The sequence below is a fragment of the Mugil cephalus genome, chromosome 3, assembly GCF_022458985.1.
Source record: "Mugil cephalus isolate CIBA_MC_2020 chromosome 3, CIBA_Mcephalus_1.1, whole genome shotgun sequence".
Classification (NCBI taxonomy): Eukaryota; Metazoa; Chordata; class Actinopteri; order Mugiliformes; family Mugilidae; genus Mugil; species Mugil cephalus.
This window is the reverse complement of record NC_061772.1, coordinates 28,474,325-28,493,324: the sequence shown is the minus strand read 5'-3', so window position 1 is coordinate 28,493,324 and position 19,000 is coordinate 28,474,325. Positions and strand designations below refer to the sequence as shown.

Genomic DNA, 19,000 nt, shown 5'->3' with positions numbered 1-19,000 from the left:
TAAATCTTCTTACCAGAAAGGCAGAGTTAGAAAATGTTGATTAACAATCCACAGGTAAATTAACATCAAGTTAATTTAATCAATGATGATAAAACATTGTTTTGTTTAATCTTATGGAAAGCTACAACTTGATTAACTTAGTAATCTTGTGTTCTGTTTAAAGACACCATTATAGGAGAATGTATGTGAGCTTTTAACAACAGCTTTACGCAAAGAAAACTGATATTTGTGAATCATCAAGCAAAGATTTGAAAATTTACATCATCCAGGAGTTTTTCTGTTTATCTAAATAAGAAATAAGTACATGGGTTTAAAGTAAGGGGTTCCAGACAAACACACTGACGCATATATTTATTTTCTTCTCTTTAGAAAATCTAATTCAATCAAATTACATAAACTGATCAATGATGTTGGAACTGAGATAGAGACATGAGATTAACTGTGTATAAGCCGGAGTTTTAACTTAATGCATTAAAAGATTATAAAATTTGGATTTGGTTTGATTCAGATTGTGTTTAACTGTTAAAAATCTGCGTGAAACAATGTACATTTTAGTGGAAAATAAAATGTAATAACTGTGTCAGTCCAAAGTATCCATCTTATGGACTCATTCCTTTTTTAGTTTCTTGACTTAGTGACCTGAATACCGTGCTTGTATAATAGACTCTGAGAATGTCAATAAATCCGCATTGATTTTAAGAGAAAAGGGAAATGATGAGTTCCATGTGATAAAAACCGCTGTTAAAAGTTGGATTTGGGGCAGAAACGTCCCGCTTTCAAAATAAAACCTGCAACACATTTGTATGCTTCAAACAGACATCTTCGTCAATATAGATGTTAATAATTATTTCGTTTTGTTCTGAGTTGTTAGTATTGTGTTCGGATCTGGTGTTAAATAAATTATTAACGCTATTTATTGTATTTATTGAAATCACAACTTTTATTCTGAAGGATCGTAAGCGGAAGTCTCGCTGGCAGCACCGGAACCGGAAATTGGAACTCATCCTTGACGCACACATGTTACCCGGTGACAGATGAGACTTAAAACAGTCTCTGGGTCACACAGGTCTCAGAACACAACAACAACAGAGAATAGTAATGAAAGGCTGAAAGGGAATAGAACCTGATTATTTTTTTTGTTTTTTAGTTTGTGAAATAAAACCAGCTCAGTCATGTCCGGAGCGCTAGCTAGGATACTCTTTTACCCGACGTTAGCCTACAATGTTGTTTTGGAGAAGGTGTCTTCCAGGCGGTGGTTCGACCGAGTGGACGAGACGGTGGTTCTCGGAGCTCTGCCCTTCAGATCCATGACCAAACAGGTGAGACTGTCCGACACTAGACTCTCCGGTAACACTCTTTAATACTCTCTAACAACAACAGAACTTAGAAAACTACAAACCAGGAGCATGAGCTGAGGGGCGGTGCGTATTTATAAGTGATTATATTGTTATTGTGTAACATTTTATCAGGAATTAAACTATAAATTAAATAATTTCTAAATCTTTCTAAGCTTATGAAAAGGATTTTAATTGATGTTGAACAGAGAGAGCCTGGGAAGGATAACCATTAACTTACTGAATTAACATGTTACAAAATTCAAAATGTCAAAATACCTTGACTCGGTTGAGTCAGATCATGGTTAAGTGGAAATAAATACATGAGGATAAACAAAAATAGAAGATCTGATACTTTAATTATATTTGTTTGTTGAGGTTTGATTAATAGTTTTCCAATTCATTAATGTTCCACAGGAAATAGTCTGATGATAGGTGTAGTATAACCAACACCTGAAATAAGTGCAGATAGATTCAAGATTTAAGATTAGAGATTAGAGTCTTTATTGTCGTTGCACGGTAGCATATAACAATATATATTGCACAACGAAATTGGGGCGCAGCTCTCCCATCAGTGCAAAAGATAAATATTCAATAAATAACTAAACTAGACAAGGCATGTACAACAAACAAACTAAAAATGACATTATATAAATAAATTAGAATGTAAACAGGACTGTATAATATTGCACTTCTGCTTGGGGAAAAGGAAAAAAGCTTATTGCACAGTCATTATTTTCATGAAAGTGAAACGTTGTGGCTCAAATGACACGATTGTTTTGGCTGTTTTTGTTCAGCAGGGCTATGACCCAGTTGTAGAAACTGTCCCTCAGTCTGTCTGTCCTTGTTTTCACACCCCGTGTCCTGGGTGTGAAATGTCTTTCAGGATAAAACAAATTGCATTAAATTCATACTTCATGACTTTCTCTTAATAGAAATCACTAAATAAGTGTAAAGTAAACAAATCAAGAGACACTGAGGGTAGAAACTGTTTAAAGATGCTCTAAAGCTTTTGTTTGGGGATTTCAGACAAAAACACTGTTTGATTTACTTCTAAGTATTAGTTAAAGTCTAATTAGTCCATAATGCAAACAGCCCTCAGTTGTGGCCCTAAATAATGTCTTCAACTGTGTTCTTTTTCTGCTTTGTAATTAGGACCCAGTTTGGGGATTTTTGTTCGTGTCATCCTTGACATTTCATCTATTTTCAGTTTTATTTTTATGTTCTAGGGAAGTGGGATCGTACTGTACGTCAGTCAAAGTGCATCATGTTGTGTCTTGTGGACACAACATGATGCACTTTGACTAACGCACAGTGTATCTTTTGGCCAAAGCTGCCAACTGCTGTGTGCTGTGAGATCTGATGTGTGAGGTTTGTTGTGTTGCAGCTGGTAGAAACAGAAAACATTCGAGGAGTTATCACCATGAACGAGAAGTATGAGACCGCGTATTTCTGCAACTCAGCCGAGGTGAGTTTAACTTGTTTGACTTCTCGTGTATTGTATGTAATAAAAGATAAAAATATTGTCTTATACAGTTTTATTATCCTTTATAAATTTCCTCAGACTCTTCTTAGATTTGGGTTAATATTTAAAACCGTTTCTGGTTGGAAATGACGACCAGAATCCAGCTATAAAACCAGACTGAGTGTTGGTGTTGGGTGCAGGAGTGGCAGGCCGCAGGCGTGGAGCAGCTGAGGCTGAGCACAGTGGACCTCACCGGCGTCCCCAGCCTGGAGAAGCTGCACAGGGGTGTGGAGTTTGCTCTGCAGCACAGACAGCAAGGAAGCAGCGTGTACGTCCACTGTAAGGCCGGACGCTCCCGCAGCGCCACGCTGGCCGCGGCGTACCTCATACGGGTCAGTGCATCACTGTGACACCGCTTCTAACCATAGAACGTATGAAGATAAATGGGTGGAACGGCTCCTCTAAAGTAGAGCGCCCCCTGGTGACAGGCCGCAGTATAGGTCATAAGCTCCGCCTCCTCCATGTTAGTGGGAGGGGCTTGGGCCGAACTAAAACACTAAAATACACGTCAAATATATTTTTTTTAATGCTGGTTTCTGTCATTTCAGGTAGTTAATATAATGTTGATGCAAGTTTCATTCTGCATTGCTATAGAAACAGGGTGTGACATATTTGTGACCACCAGCTGCCGTGCCAACCGCTCCGTAAAACAGTCCCATGGGACCATGAGGGTTGTAAATGCAGTTTTTAAAAGCATTGTGTGTAATCCAACTTTTGTCAATTAATATTGTGCATATAGAAACAATAAAAATCATATGAAATATGAATAAAAATCTCTAAGTATAATAGAATATTGTGGAGGGAAAATAACGCTCGCTGAGTGGCATCTGGAACATTTAAAGCTTTCATAACGTCACAGGGATTTCAGACTAGTTCGTCTGGTCCTTCCCAGACAGAACAGTGTTGTTTTCATTGAGTGACTATCAACACTGAGCTTCAGGGCCACTCACACACCGATCAGCCACAACATTAAAACCACTGACATGTATATAACATTTAAACCATCTTGTGACAATTCATTGTTCTGCTGTTACTTAGACATGTTGCACCCACCTAGACCAGACCAGCCCCCCCACCCCCATAGCAATGACACTACTTGATGGCAGCAGGATGCAGCCTGACACACACACACACAGACACACACACGTTCCTGTTTGTTCAGTCAGAGTCAGGGTAGGAGGTTTTCTGATTGCGACTGTGCTTCTCCCGCTCACAGTTACACTGCTGGACTCCGGAGGAGGCCTGTCAGAAGCTGGCGTCGGTTCGCCCACACATCCTGGTTCGCTCCGCTCAGCTGGAGATGCTGAAGAAATATTACCAGCAGGTGTGTGGACAGTCCAGCTGAGAGAGTTCGAGGGGCTGATCGGACCCTGTTATGTTCCCGCTGATGCTGGAAGACTGACCTCAGAGCCTTGATCAAAGCCACGCTGACCTGGGACACACTGGGCCGTCTCTTCAGAGAGTCCAGCTCAACATCATACTCAACTACTGAAGAGTGAATGTCAAACAAGTTATCAAGTTATTTTATTTAAGTTAATCAATGACAAATCAGTTAGACGAAAGACATTCAAATCATTTTTAACTTGAAGCTCAAAATTATGTTGACAGAAACACATTCCCTGTGTCTGGTGATGTTTTTTTCCAGCCCCATCACTATGTTCAGCCAAAAATTCTTCCAAATAAACAACACTTCAGTTCTGTTCACATGTGTCTTTAATAACAAAAGGCTGCTCTTGTGAGCTGCAGTCTGGACATGGACATTTTAGACTCACTGTCTTTATTAAGACATTTTATTTTACATTTCTAGTATGTTCCCACGGTGCCTCATTGCTGACAGTGATGTTAAATAAATGTGTGACGTGTTACACACTAATGGTTATTCTTATTTATTTCCAGCATTTTTGGTATTTACTTACAAATGCATGTGTGTAGAAAAAGATGCAGTAAAAAAAGTATACTCAATGCAAGCTGAGGGGGTTCTTTATGCACGAAGATGCTTTGAATGAAATAAAGTCAGAAAAATACCTCAGAAATTATCTGTGAGGACGAGTGGGTGATCGTTTTGCATGCTGTGATTTATTTCTGACTAGTCCACAGTCGGTTGTCAGATAATAAACTTGTGCATTAATGTCTCAGTGTTAGTTTGTATATTTGTGTGAGAGACTGATTTCATGCAGATTTTTTACAGGTATCTGTCAATATCAAATTTTAAAGTCACTCAATCTGGTTTTCTTTTTAGCTGTAAAACTATTCTGTGGAAAACTGAATGTTAGTCTTGTTTTTTTTTTTACATTCATTTCAAAATTTGGTCAGTTTGGTTTTGTAAAATGACAAAATAAATATTAAATTGATTTATAATCCGTTCCACTGGCAATTACTTTTTAGATGCTACTCTTTTGCATCCAAAACCAAAGAGATGTTGGCGGTTTTTTACCATACTCTACCAACAACTAAGCTCCCACGACCAAATATTTCTCCTGTGGATCATTAAAGTCTAAGTCACATAAGGGTGTTGTTCGTCCCTCCGTCCACCAGGAGGCGTCATCCCGCCAACAGCCGCCTCTTACAGCCCGAGGAAAAGCGACTCCCAGAACAAACATGGCGGCGTCGTTGATGCGGTTTGTCCGCGGAGGACTCGGAAGGAGCTATAACAGTAAGTCGGCTAAAAAAACTCAGCTGCGTTCACACTGAACCTTCGCCGAGGGGATTTAACTTGCTCCACGTCCGTTTGCACGCATTTGAAGAATACGTTGTGTTATTTTCAACCGACTAGCGTCTCGGGGTTGACCTTCGAGCTAGCTAATGCTAACGTTAGCCATTACAGAACCGAATAGTTGAATGGCAGCAAGGATGGACGGCGAGTGTTGATATTGTGACTGACTGTTATGTCAATATATAAGATGGACATATGCAATTTATTATATCGGCTAAATATAAAGTCTCACATATTTGTGTCTGTGCGTGTACGGCATATACAATATGCCAGTATATAAAAATGTATTGAGAAATATGGATTACACATGAGATTGTATGTGTCCATAATATATGAGATATATAACTAATGTGTAATGTTATTATTTCATAACACGATGTGTTTTGAGCGGATGTTAGAGGAGAGCTAGTCTGTATTGCTTCTTTATTCTCCTGCTTCTTGTCTCCCAGTTGCAAGAAGTTCGTGTCTCCTCCAGCAGCAGACCCGGCTTCAGAGCTCCACCACCGAGTCCAGCCGTGAGTACACACTAAACCAACACTGTTAATATAACAAGGTAGCTGTTAACTCTACCACTGACCTGTCTGACATAAGCCACAGACACAAAAAGTTAAATTAAATATCTCCTTTGCTCTCTCCTGCAGCCACTGTCAGGCCCAAAGATTCTGTCACTCACAACCAGCTGGCAGCGTTTGGAGAATATGTGGCTGAGATGATGCCTAAATACGTCCAGCAGGTCCAGGTCAGTGCATTTTCCTGGTAGAGAGGCCGTCCTTACTTTCTAATGATACTGTTGTAGTAGCATTACCCAGCACACATCCATTACTGTACTGTCTGTAAATCCCAGCTGTTGTTAAAAGACAGTAATCTTACGTATAATCCTCCTGGTAACGATTACAGTTGTTAAATTCAGTGGGAAATGTGTGTTTGTGTAGGTGACTTGTTACAACGAGCTGGAGGTGATGATCCATCCTGACGGAGTGATCCCGGTCCTGACCTTCCTGAGGGACCACACCAACGCCCAGTTCAGGAACATGATCGACCTGACGGCTGTCGACATCCCGACACGGCAGAACCGCTTCGAGGTAAAACCGAAGCACCACACACACACACACACACACACACACACACACACACACACAAATACACACACACACACACAAACATGTCATTTAACTAATGCGCAGCTTTGGAGACAGATTTGTGATTTTGTCAAATCAGTTCCTTGTTAAAGTGTTGCTCCAAATAAATGAGACAACGCAACCACAATCATGTCGAGTTGTAACGAGTGGCCGGCTGTGTCTAATAATGTGTGACACAACTATTAAGGAGCTGTGGACCTGCCTCAGTCACTCTAGTCAGTGTTTATCCAAAAACAAGCTGAGTTTCTTGAAGACATTTCATCCAAGTTGCTTCTTCAGTTGTAAAAGACTGGTTGGTTGTTGCTACGGTTACAGATGAGGTGTCTTTACTGGACTTGTCCCGCTGTCATGTGATCGATATCAGGCTGATAAAGATACTTTAAGATGATCTAATCATGATCAGGCTTGGCTGAGATCATTTCATAGTCATATATTTTAGTTCTCCTATAAATCAAAACAACATCACAGTAGCTTCTTCTTCCTCTTCAGTTTTAAGAACAGTTGGCTTGTGTCAAAGCTGCAAAAATAAAAAATCCCAGAAGAAGAACCAAAATCACTCAGTTCTGTGTGGAAGAAGTTTCTCCTGGAAAATGAAGTCAGTCAGACAGTAGTTAGTAAATTATGGAATGAGGGTGTTTGGTGACGTGGTTGTAGGAGATCATCCTTCAATATTATCAACTTGATTCACCAACTACAAAAAAATAAAAGGTTGCACCAAAACAACAAACTTACTGGGGACAATCCGGAGATTTTTAAAATGATTGGATCGGTATCTAAGCCTGATGCTTTGTATTTATTTCAGTTTTTTACCTCATCCTTGTAGCAACACATTCTTCCTCATTTTAACGGTGGTTGGTTAAAATCAAAACTGCCAAACATCTAAGAAGAAGAAGAAGTAGAAGAAGAAGAACCAAAATCATCTGACTGAAACTGAAGTCATTGAAACAACAGGAATTTGTAAATTAGGCAACGGGGATGTTTTCTCAAGGAGAAAAATATTCCAGACCGACTCTACACTACTTTAACTCTGACAGAAGGATTCATTGAACTGAATCTAGTCAACAAGAGGACATCTGGTTTATTTAAGATCAGATCCAGCAGCAAGAAAATCCTGTTCTTTATTCTCTCTTAAATGACAGTTTTTTGATCATTTAAGATGTAAAAACAAGCTGCTTAAATGTTCCTGCAGTGATCATTCGTGTTTGTTTACAGATCGTCTACAACCTGCTGTCGCTGCGCTACAACTCTCGTCTGCGCGTCAAGACGTACACAGACGAGTTAACACCGGTGGACTCGGCCGTCCCCGTCCACATGGCTGCCAACTGGTACGAGAGGGAGGTGAGTCACGCTCCGAAGCATCCGCACGCTCTCTCATCAGAGCGGCGTTCAAGCCAATGCTCGTGTCCTTCACACTGGAAGCAGCACAGACAGACTGACGGGTCTTTTCACAGGTGTGGGACATGTTTGGCGTTTTCTTCGCCAACCACCCGGACCTGAGGCGCATTCTGACAGACTACGGCTTCGAGGGTCACCCCTTCAGGAAGGACTTCCCTCTGTCAGGATACGTGGAGGTGAGCTCAACACTTCCTCTTCCTCTGCAACATGAGACGCTGCCGGATAGAAGGTCTAGTTTTTCTGTAGGACGACAGCACGAGTCCTCTTGTTCTGCCTCTTCACCTTGGAGGGACACAGTTGCACCGTGTGTGTTCGGAAGCACTACATTGAAAATGGTCTGGTCTGAAACGGTGTCTCGCAAATTCCTGTACAACCCTTTTTTCCCCCTTTTCAGTCCGAGTTCAAGGAATGTCCTAACAGTAAATATCACTGGATCATAAATCATATCGGTTTCCTGCACTACGAAGGACCAACATACATAGAGACCAGACTGAAATCAGACATTTAAGGTGGAACTAACTATAACTAAATCCCGTTTCCTGCTGCAGGTGCGTTACGACGACGAGTTGAAGCGCGTGGTGGCCGAGCCCGTGGAGCTGTCGCAGGAGTTCAGGAAGTTTGACCTGAACACGCCCTGGGAGGTTTTCCCCGCCTACCGAGAGCCCAAAGAGGCCGCACCCAAACTGGAGGCCGGCGACAAGGCCCCCGAGAAGAAGTGATGTCCCCTCGGTTCCACCTGTCTGTGTCGTTCTGGGACGCCCCGATATTTATGTAAATAAAACTACTAATAAAAGAAGTCTGTAAATTATTTTTGTGGCTGTTTTTATTTGGAATAACGAGTGAAGACTTTCAGTGTGACGTTTATACTGTGAGCTTTAAACCCTTTCATTACATCCAGTTAAGATTCACCATCTCAAACAGATGCCATTCAAATGATTTACAGTTTTTCTCAGTTGCTAAAACACAGTTTCTGAAAACTTGATCCATTTTCTGAAAGCATTAACACAAAACCTGAGCTTCAAGAACTATTACAAGATATATACAGCATGAAGGCTGATAACCAACATTAAACGCCCGTGAGCTTTAATCCCTCAGACGCCTTCGTTCTATGAAGGATGGACACCTGAGAAAACTATTGTCAGAAAACTGTTGTCGCTACATCTACAAGTGCAAGTTAAAACTCTGCCATTCAAAGAGAAAGACACATAAATAACACCCTGAAACAGCGCTGGCTTCTTCTGAACTAATCTGATACGGACTAAAGCAGAAAAATGTGTTGACGAGTCCACATGTCAAAATCATGGACGTTGTGTCCTCTGTCCTAGACAGGAAAAGGACCGTCCAGACTGTTATTAAAAGAGGCCAAAAGCCAGTGATGATGTAGGGAACGTGTTAGTGCTCATGGCGTCTGTGAAGGCACCGTTACTGGAACACAATGCTGCCGTCCAATCAACATCGGGTTTATTTCAGGAAGCCACTACCCAGACACATTCTGCATGTTGTAGAAAAAAAAATGTGTGGCACATTCTGAAAACTGTTCAGCAACTAAAGTCGTACAACAAGCGAGAATGGGAAGGAATTCCACCTACAAGGCTTCAGTTACCAGTGTCCTCAGTTCCCCAGCGCTTGTGGAAAGATGATGTAACTCAGAGGTAAACAAGGCCCCGTCACAGCTTCTCCTGAACAGGCTGCAGGCAGCCAATTAAAAATGAGTCAACATTTCCAACAAATAAAAAAGTCAACTGAATATATGTTGGAAAATGTGTGCAAACCATTGGATTCTGTTTTTATTTGATTTATATTATATGAGGGGCTCTGGAGAGATTTATCATTTACAGTGGATTTCTGTATTTGCTGCTGTTTCCTTGCACATATTGTCAAATTAATGGAGCTGTGTTATTAAATTGCTTTTTTTTTAAATATATATGGGTCAATATATAACTGGGATTTTTGAGTTTATCATAGTTCATCACATTTTGTCTGTTTTCAGGCCTGAAATCAACATATATAACCATGATATATAACCAGATCCTTCTAAATATTATTTATACAACTGAGTAAATTGAAACTGAAAGTTACTCATAAATATATTATAGTAACAACGTTGACATGTGATAAATCCACTACTTTACATTAAATAACCAATAAAGAGGAGGAAGAACAAACCTTGGAGCAGCTCATGTCATTTTGATTTAACTCACTTCCTGGAGAGGTTTCATGTGTTTGTAATGAGTAAATCAGCTGAAAGTGATTTCTAAGACACAGACACAACTTGTTATTTTCCATATAAATGGTGATTTATTTCCAAAAAAGAAAAATCTGCCATGATTATCTCAACTTAACAAAATTTTGAATAAGTTCATTTTTATTATTGTTTAGCTACTTAGAAGGTGGTTGTTATTAGACTCAGACAGTTATTTAGTTGAGATTTTAGTGATATTTAGTCATTTTTTTTATTAATAATTGATTGTTTCAAATCACAAATAATTATAGATTTTGTAAAGACATGATTATAATAAACATAAGAGCATTATTAGTTTTTCTACTTTTAATAAAAATCTAGGGATATATATCATGGACTTGGTCCCTCAATTATATATTGACTCAGCTGCAGTCTGTCCACATATTTTTGGTCATATAGAGAACTTATTCAAACTTGTCACGCTGCATAAAGATTCATTTAATCGGATCCAGATTTCTTTGTGATTCTGTATCTGTGGCCTATGAATCAGCCAGCAGGCGGCGCTGCAGCACAGAATATAAAACAAATTAAGAGATAAACTTCCATCCTCCATCGTCATCACAGAAACAGTCCAGTCCAGTCTGAACGTTTTCAGTTTTATTTTGTCAAACATTTTCATTGAAGCATTCGGTTCACACGTAAGAAATAATCAAAACATATCAAAGAGTCGACACGAGCCGCGGGTCAAAACCTTCGGCAGGATCTTTTGATCTTATTTTCTGTATTATTTTCTCCTCGTTTTATTCCCAAGCAAAACAACGAAGCACGTTTTGACCCACGTCTGCTCCACAGGTTTTCTATCAGAAACAGAGAAGCACAAACCAGAAAACATCCAGACGTACCGTCAAATACTGTACAGGTAATTCACATTTCAATAAAAATACACAGTTAGCAGGCGTCGACCGAGGCCCGCGAAGCTACTCCGACAATCATGAGACGGCATCTTTTTTAAATCTTTGTGTTTTTTCTTTTTTTCTTTTTGTAGTTTACGTGCATGCATCACACAAGTTCTTCTGAGCTGAGCGTACGATTGGCCCATGTACTCAAACAACGCTTTACACACCCGGAGCGCTGTGCAGTTTGCAGACGGGTTCAGATTTTCTGAAATTAAAACTGATGCAAACGGAGAAAGCGCACTCTCGCAGTATAACGGTGTACGGTGGAAGAAAAATAAATAATAAAAAAAAAGTGAATGTAGTCACTTTGTTAGAGTCACTCCAGCTCGTAAAGGACAGGAAATTGTTGAAGAGGAGCCTGAAGCCAGAGACCCGCTGACGGTTATTAGCTTTCCAGAGAAGGTGTGAGTCCATTTTCCTCGGCGCCACAGAGAGATCACAGTGAGGTGGAGACTTTTAGGACTTTTTTTTTCTGGCCACAGTTCTGGCTCGAGTTTAAACCCACATTTTCAGGTTTCGTTTCAAACCGAATACACACACACAGAGAGAAAGAAAGAAAGAGACCTCATTTTGCCTTTTGCAAAACTCAGCAGCAACTATTTTTAACTTGTGAACTACTTTTCACACCACTCAGAGACCGAGCTCCGAGTTGTTAGGCTGGAAACTGGAGCAGATTCGGCTGAATATTAAACACAGTTTCAGTTTTTCTTGTATTTTTTTTTTACCATTACTCCCCTGATCACTATCGTTCTGCTGAAGCTTTGATTTGTCTTCTGCTGCTGCTCACTTTGACTCTTCATTTTCCTCATTTGCCTGTTCGATCAGAAATCCATCCGTTCCTATTGTTTATGCTCAAACCAAACCTGATCTCTGACTCTTTGCTCACCTCTATGTCCATGATACATAATCTGAGGAAAAGGAAAGACAAATGTTTTAATAGTTTTTGTTCTCCTCAGATTTATAAACATTTAAGGTTTGTATATGTCGTCCTTTCCAAGCTTGTTTGAAATCACATTTAGTCGTGATTAACTACAGATTTCACTCCTGTAGAGGATGAAACTATTCATTTAACAATCTGAGTTGCACATATACATTCACTTGCCAAAACATTAGGTACACTAGTGAATTAATTTCAGTGTAACAGACCTACATGTTCTAATCTTGACTTGATGTTGAAACAACATCAGAAATTATAATTAAACTATAGAGGACGGAGTTTGGGGTTTCTTTTAAACTGGATCAGCTTCATAGTCTTCATAGATATTTAATGTAGCCCTGGGCTTGTCAAAATAACAGGAACAACACAATTCATCAGATCTACAAACCACAACCTCCAAAATAAAAACACAGCTCAACCAGCAGCTGCTCTCTGAGTTCTTTTAAATTAATGCTGAACACCAGAACCTTCATGATAGATTCCGTGCAGGACTCTTTTATTAGAATACATTAGTTTTCACTAGTGCACATAATCCTGATCCCAGACACAAAATAGCTCTGCAGCGTCAGGCCTGACTCTCCACTAGTGCGTTAGTTTGAATTATTATATTTATCTCAGTTTTAAAGAGTTTGTTAATTACCAATAAGAAGATACACTCATGTCAGTGCTTGTTATGGGGGGACTCTGTGTGTGTGTGTGTATATATATATATATATCTATATATATATATATATATAGAATAACTGATTAGTTTCATCCCAGAGGAGCAATCTGTAAACATAACACAATGTCAACATATAATTTCATTAATGATGAACAGACAGTTCCTCCTTTAAACACTGAGCAGAGCAACATTAGCAAACAGTATCATTTGAGTTAAGTTTCTCTCCATAAACGCAACTAGAGTAAAACACCTGGCTCTTAAAACTAAATGTTTAGCTCTTTTTTTTGGTCTCCACCATCGACAGTGGCTAAGATCAGGCTGTTAAATGCTAATTAAATCGGAATTTGTTGCTCTGTTTTGGTCTCTGAATACAGAGTTAAACACCTGGCTCCTGAAACTAGATTTTTAATGTTTTTTTTTGTGTTTTTGAGTCACCACCAACTGCAGAGAGAAACTCTTTAATGGTTAATTAGTTGCTTTTGTCTCCACCACCTGCAGAAGGACAAGCGTGGCTGCTTAATGCTCATAAACAATCTATACGTTTAACCCTGTTTTTAGTCTCCATCAGCTACAGTGGCAAACATCTGGCTGTTAAATGCTGATTAACATAAATTTTTTTGCTCTGTTTTTGGTCTCCACCACTTGCAGATGTTTAATGTTTTTGTCTGTGTGCGTTTTTTTTTTGTTTTTGTTTTTTTTTTGCCACCAACTGCAGAGAGAAACACTTTAATGCAGTGGCAAACATCTGTCTGGTAAATGGTAAATTAACATAAAACTTGCTGCCCTTTTTTTTCAGCCACCACTCATCTGTTAAATGCGAACACTTTAACTAACTTTATACACTAACATAAAAAAAAAAAAGCTCCCTGTTGTGTTTGAATATTGCTGGGACTGAACAGTAAAGCAGGCAGGCAGTTAACCAGGCAGACCCTTAACACTTCACACAGTCATCATCAACACAAAAATATACTGATTAGTGTAACTTTGGATGCGTTTTTCTTTGAGTGACACAATGAAATGAAGGAAACAACCTGTTTTAACTGTGTGTTAAAAGTATGTTTTCTTTAAAAAAAAAAACAGTTCGACGCTAAACTGCTTCATAAATTGACCTGTTTGTAGCACACAGGTCTGCAGCGGCCACAGTTCATATCAGAAATTATCTTCTCATAAATTCACAACCAGTTAATTGTAATAATAATAATAATAAAAAAAAAGTTAATGTTCAATAACAGAGAAGCATCACTTCATGTGCCTCCTCTCCAGCCGAGGAGGTGATTTCATAAAGTCAGGGTTCATCACAATTTGAAGAGCGTCATCTATTTTCCTGGTGGTGTGAAATTAAACAGACATGCATATTTCAGCGGCCCCCAGGAGAAGCAATTCAATTTTCCCCCACAGTGGCCGCCATCTGAAGACATGAATTAAACGCCGCTAGAATTAGAAATCAAATTACGCTCCACATCCCCGCAGACCCGGAGATGGCATGTGGTCAACAGTGGGACGGATATGGAGTCCTGCACACTTCCAAAACCATGCCAGCTTTTTTTTTTTTTTTTTCATCATCATTATTATTTATTTATTTATCTTTTTTTGTCCCACCGTCCTCTGCTCCTGCTGCGGCCGAAGTCGGGATGAGAAACACCAAACTCCCAAAAGGAAGAAAAAGAAAGACACATGGACACAGAGTCCATGTCGCTGGACGTGACTCTGGAGACGCACGGAGCAGAAACACCAAGTCTTTAACAGGGATAACAAATGCACTTTAAGGAATATTTCACCTAAAAATGGGAATTCTGTGATTTTCCACCTCACCTTCAATGTGCCACTGAATGAATGGAGGGATTCTGCCTCATCTACAGCTCAAATAATAAACCTGAGTTTTCAGACTGAACCACTTAGGGACAACTTTAATGAACTTAATTGAGTATTTTAATTTTAAGCAGATTTTGAACATTAAACACATCATTTGTTTTTACGTTTTACAGCAATTATGAAATGATCTGACACATTCAGTTACTCTCACATCATTCCGATCACTAAGTAATGATTTCTTCACTTTAAGTCGCCTCGTTTCATATTTTTCAGGGCTTGAAACTGCAGCCATTTTTAGTCACATATTTAATCTGTGCAAACAATTACAGTGTTGTGAGTGAAACTCATGCCTCTATGTAGATCAGTTATTAATAGTTACTGTTGGAACTTGTGTTTGTTGTCGTGATAATAACAATAAATAAATTCTCAGTCTTTGTTCGCTCACGTCCTGTGCATCTCCTGGGGGCTGAGGTGCGTTGATCATTAAATGCACTATAAGCAGACACAGGTATTATTTTTTGAGCTGTAGAAAAGGCATTACAGGTAACAACTTAAACGGGGGCCTTGAGGTGAGTAGGTAAAGACCGATGTGTCATTACGAGGTGAAACGTTCACATTTGAGTGTGATGGAGTCACATCCTGGGAAGCCATTTGCTGAAAATTGAAGAGATTTTCTTTTACACTCCAAGTCCAAGGTCCTCGTGACTTTGTGAAGGAATTCATATAAAGAGGGAAGACATCCACGAAGCAGCATTCAGTGTGACTCAGAAACTGCCCAGCGCTTCCTGTTCGACTTTCAGACGTCTCCGTCTTGCATGAATTCCAGTCACAACGTTCAGTCCGTAGCCGGCGCGCTGCAGCTATGGCTTCTTGTCTGCGTGTGGTTGGCTGCTGGTGACGGCGGTTGAGGCGGCGGGGAAGTCCGGGTAAACCAGGAAGCCGGTGAAGGTGATGTACTTGGCGTGGTTGCTGTAGGCTCCGAACCCGTCTCTCTGGTGGGAGTAGAGCCAGACGGTGTCTCCTGGCTTCAGCGACAGCATCAGGCTCTGGCTCTGCAGAGCCTTCTCGCCCTGGCTGTCGTCGTAGATCATCGCCTGCACCTCCAGGCGGTTCTTCATGAGCTTGACGGACAGCGTCTTCTGGGGCAGCTTGCCCACGTTGAAGGAGAAGTAGTACGCGCCCGGGACGCGGCAGTTGAACACGCCCTCCGTCACGTTGAAGTCCTCGCCGATGTTTACGAACGCCGTGTCGAAGCTGACCGGCTGGTGCTGCGGCAGCCCCGCTTGGTTCACTCCCACGATGCTTTGGGTGCGACCCACGGAGAAGGCGGACCTCTGGTCATCCTCTTCCTCCTCGTCCTCATCCTCTTCGTCGTCTTCTCTCTGCTGCAGCTCCTGCTCCTTCACCGTGTCCTTTGTCGCAGGCTTGACCTGCTCCGTGGCCTGGTTAGCGCCCTGCAGGAGGCCGGCGTCCTGCTGGGGCTGCTGGGAGCTGTAGGCGGGGTGGTCCTGATGGTGGTGCGTCTGGTAGCCGTAGACGTCGGGGTAGACGAGGTAGCCGTTGAAGGTGGTGTAGTGTCCGGTGTTGCTGTAGAGCGCGTAGCGGGGGTCGCCATGGAGACGGAGCCAGACGGTGTCACCAAACTCCAGCTGCAGCATCACACTCTGGCTCTGCACCTGAGGATTGAGGCAAGACTTTATTATCCCAGCCACGCAGTCATATCGCGGCCTGTTTTACATCAGGCACGGACGCATAATCCAGTCATCTGCCTCGCGCTGCTCTTCGTTCAAGGGGAATAATCCCCTCTGTTCTGCTTTCATTCCCCACCTCAACACAAACACCCTCTCTGTAAGAGACACCGTGAACTCTTTAGAGAATAAATATACAGTGCTGTGCAAAGGTTTTAGGCAGCTGTGGAAAAATGCTGTAAACTAAGAATGCTTAATAGTTTATTTTGATGAGTTCACAAAATGCAGTGAACAGAAGAGAAATCTAAATCAAATCAATATCTGGTGTGACCACCCTTTGCCTTCCAGGCAGCATCAGTTCTTCTACTTGGACACAGTTTTTGAAGGAACTCGGCTGGTAGGTTGTTCCAAACATCTTGGAGAACTAACCAGAGATCTTCCTTAAATCCTTCTCTCTCTTCATATAATCCCAGACTCACTACATGATGTTAAGATCGGGGCTCTGGGGGGACCATGCCAACACTTCCAGGACTTCTTGTTCTTCTTTACTCTGAAGATAGTTCTTAGTGACCTAGGCTGGATGTTTGGGCTCTTTGTCCTGCTGCAGAATAAATTTGGGACCAATCATCCTCCTCCCTGATGATACTGATGATGGATAAGTATCTGTCTGTATTTCTCAGCATTGAGGACCATTAATCCCGACCTAATCTCCAGCTCCATTTGCAGAAATGCAGCCCCAGACTTTCCAGGAGCCTCCACCATGCTTCACTGTTGCCTGCAGACACTCATTATTGTAGCTCTCTCCAGCCCTTCTGTGAACAAACTGACTTCTGCTACAGATATCTCACATGTTGACTCATCAGTCCAGATCACCTGCTGCCATGTTTCTGAGCCCAGCTCCTATGTTTTCATACATAGCTGAGTCTCTTGGTCTTGTTTCCATTTCAGAGGGATGGATTTTTGGCTGCAATTTCCTTCATGAAGACCACCTGTGTCCAGACTTCTCCAGACAGTAGATGGTGAAACTGGGTGCCACTGGTTTCTGACAGTTCTGAGGTGATGTCTCTGCTGGACATTTCAAATAAGCTTGATGTGTTTTTCACCTGCTGCAGTCGGTCAAGGTTCGTTGAGTGACCACTGAGGTTACAATCCTACAAAATCCCTGACTTTGTGCAAGTGTATAAGGATTGATGCTGGTTTGAAGGCAAAGGGTAGTAACTCCAAATATTGATGTGACTTTGTAATTTGATAAAAATCAGTATTTATATTTATAAAAGCATTCTCAGTTTACAGCATTTTCCCCACACCTGCCTAAATCTTTTGCACAGTAGACCTACTGTACATCCTTAAATCCTCCAATCTGCTTTGAGGACGAGGTAGAGGGGGAGCTCAATGCCACTTGTTTCAAATACAGAGATGGAGCCAGACAGTTTTCTTCATTATATCATGTCCAACATCTCAGGATTTGAAAACATTGGCTTGGACAAAAGTGACATGTACGTTTCAGAGCAGTGTTTCAGACGCCTGGGACTCACCTTCCTCTCCTCTCCAGCGTTCTCCTCATACACTATGGCCTGCACCTCGTTCCTGTTCTTCATCAGCATCACGGACAGGTCCTTATGCGGAAACTTTCCCACCGTGAAGGAGAAGTAGTAGGCCCCGGGGATGCGACAGCGAAACAAACCGGCCTTGGTGTCAAAATCCCCTCCGATGTTGACGTAGACGGTGTCAAAGGTCACCGTCATCTTCGGGCCGCCCTCCATGCTGTTGGTGCGCGCCACGGAGAAAGCTGAGCGGAGCTCGACGTCGTCCAGCAGACGGGCGAAGCCCGCCACGCCGGCTGCGTGACTCAGGCACAGCAGGCCAATCAGCACGCTCGATGGGAGCAGCATCGCGTCTGCAGAGAAGTTTGAGAAAAAAAAGAGACAGAAATGGGTTTGATGGAACAGTTTTAGTGTGATATGACCTTTAAGGAGATGCAGCACGGATCACCAGGCAAACTGGAACAGATCCAGCATGGCTGCCTGCGTTTTCTCTTATGATGCAGCATCTGAAGACGATTTAATAAATTTCACTCCACATGATTCGGCATTAGTTCCACCATCTCGTGGCTGCCTGAGGACTCTGTTTATTAGTTTTGTTTCCCGGTGATTGTAGCTTCTGTACTAATAGTTTCATTAATTTCCACACTGCAGAATCACTGTCCCGTGAAATACATTATTTCACGCACTAACAATCCTCATTACAGATCATTATGTTTGGAGACACATCACATTTTGTTTTGGGTTTTTTTAGTAGAAAAGTTTCTCTAGTTTTTCCTGTTGATTGTTGTTGGTTTGATCTGAAAATTAACGGGCACAGTTCCCAGAGACACAAGAAGAGAGGGCGGCCCAAGGCCAGATATGTTTGAAGCTAATGCAAAGTCAATCAAGTGATCAAAAAAAAAAGACACAAACCAATGAAAAATAGATGCAAGGACTAAAGATGAATTACAAAGCAACAGCTGCAAGAGAATCACAGAAGAGACACAAAGAGACGACTAATGAGCTTCTCTCACTGTCCCAGAAAGGTTATTTTTAATATTAATGAACGGGTCAACCCAGACATAGACTCAAAGGCCCAAGTGATCGGATCAAATGATATAAAAACAAACAC

General features: G+C 41.3%; 3 protein-coding genes across 3 annotated transcripts in view; 2 read left to right on the top strand and 1 right to left on the bottom strand.

Annotated features, from left to right (window-relative positions):
* The first annotated feature begins 998 nt into the window (after window positions 1-998).
* ptpmt1 (protein tyrosine phosphatase mitochondrial 1) lies at window positions 999-4,994 on the top strand. The gene is made up of 4 exons (XM_047581465.1): window positions 999-1,319; window positions 2,722-2,802; window positions 3,000-3,191; window positions 4,076-4,994. Exons 1-4 carry the CDS (start codon window positions 1,173-1,175, stop codon window positions 4,202-4,204), a joined length of 549 nt encoding a protein of 182 aa, XP_047437421.1. The 5' UTR covers window positions 999-1,172; the 3' UTR covers window positions 4,205-4,994.
* Window positions 4,995-5,410: 416 nt separating this feature from the next.
* ndufs3 (NADH:ubiquinone oxidoreductase core subunit S3) lies at window positions 5,411-8,914 on the top strand. Its single transcript, XM_047581464.1, has 7 exons — window positions 5,411-5,512; window positions 6,022-6,087; window positions 6,214-6,311; window positions 6,505-6,654; window positions 7,924-8,049; window positions 8,163-8,282; window positions 8,655-8,914. The coding sequence occupies exons 1-7, from the start codon at window positions 5,458-5,460 to the stop codon at window positions 8,823-8,825; spliced, it is 786 nt and encodes a 261-aa protein (XP_047437420.1). The 5' UTR covers window positions 5,411-5,457; the 3' UTR covers window positions 8,826-8,914.
* Window positions 8,915-10,923: 2,009 nt separating this feature from the next.
* Window positions 10,924-19,000, bottom strand: part of c1qtnf4 (C1q and TNF related 4) — a 39,511-nt gene continuing 31,434 nt past the window's right edge. Inside the window, exons 2-3 of the mRNA XM_047581244.1 lie at window positions 17,881-18,242; window positions 10,924-16,333 (exon numbers count right to left, since the gene is read on the bottom strand). Coding sequence (XP_047437200.1) covers window positions 15,518-16,333; window positions 17,881-18,237 — 1,173 coding nt within the window. The 5' untranslated portion in view covers window positions 18,238-18,242 and the 3' untranslated portion in view covers window positions 10,924-15,517. The remainder of the gene's footprint in view (window positions 16,334-17,880; window positions 18,243-19,000) is intronic.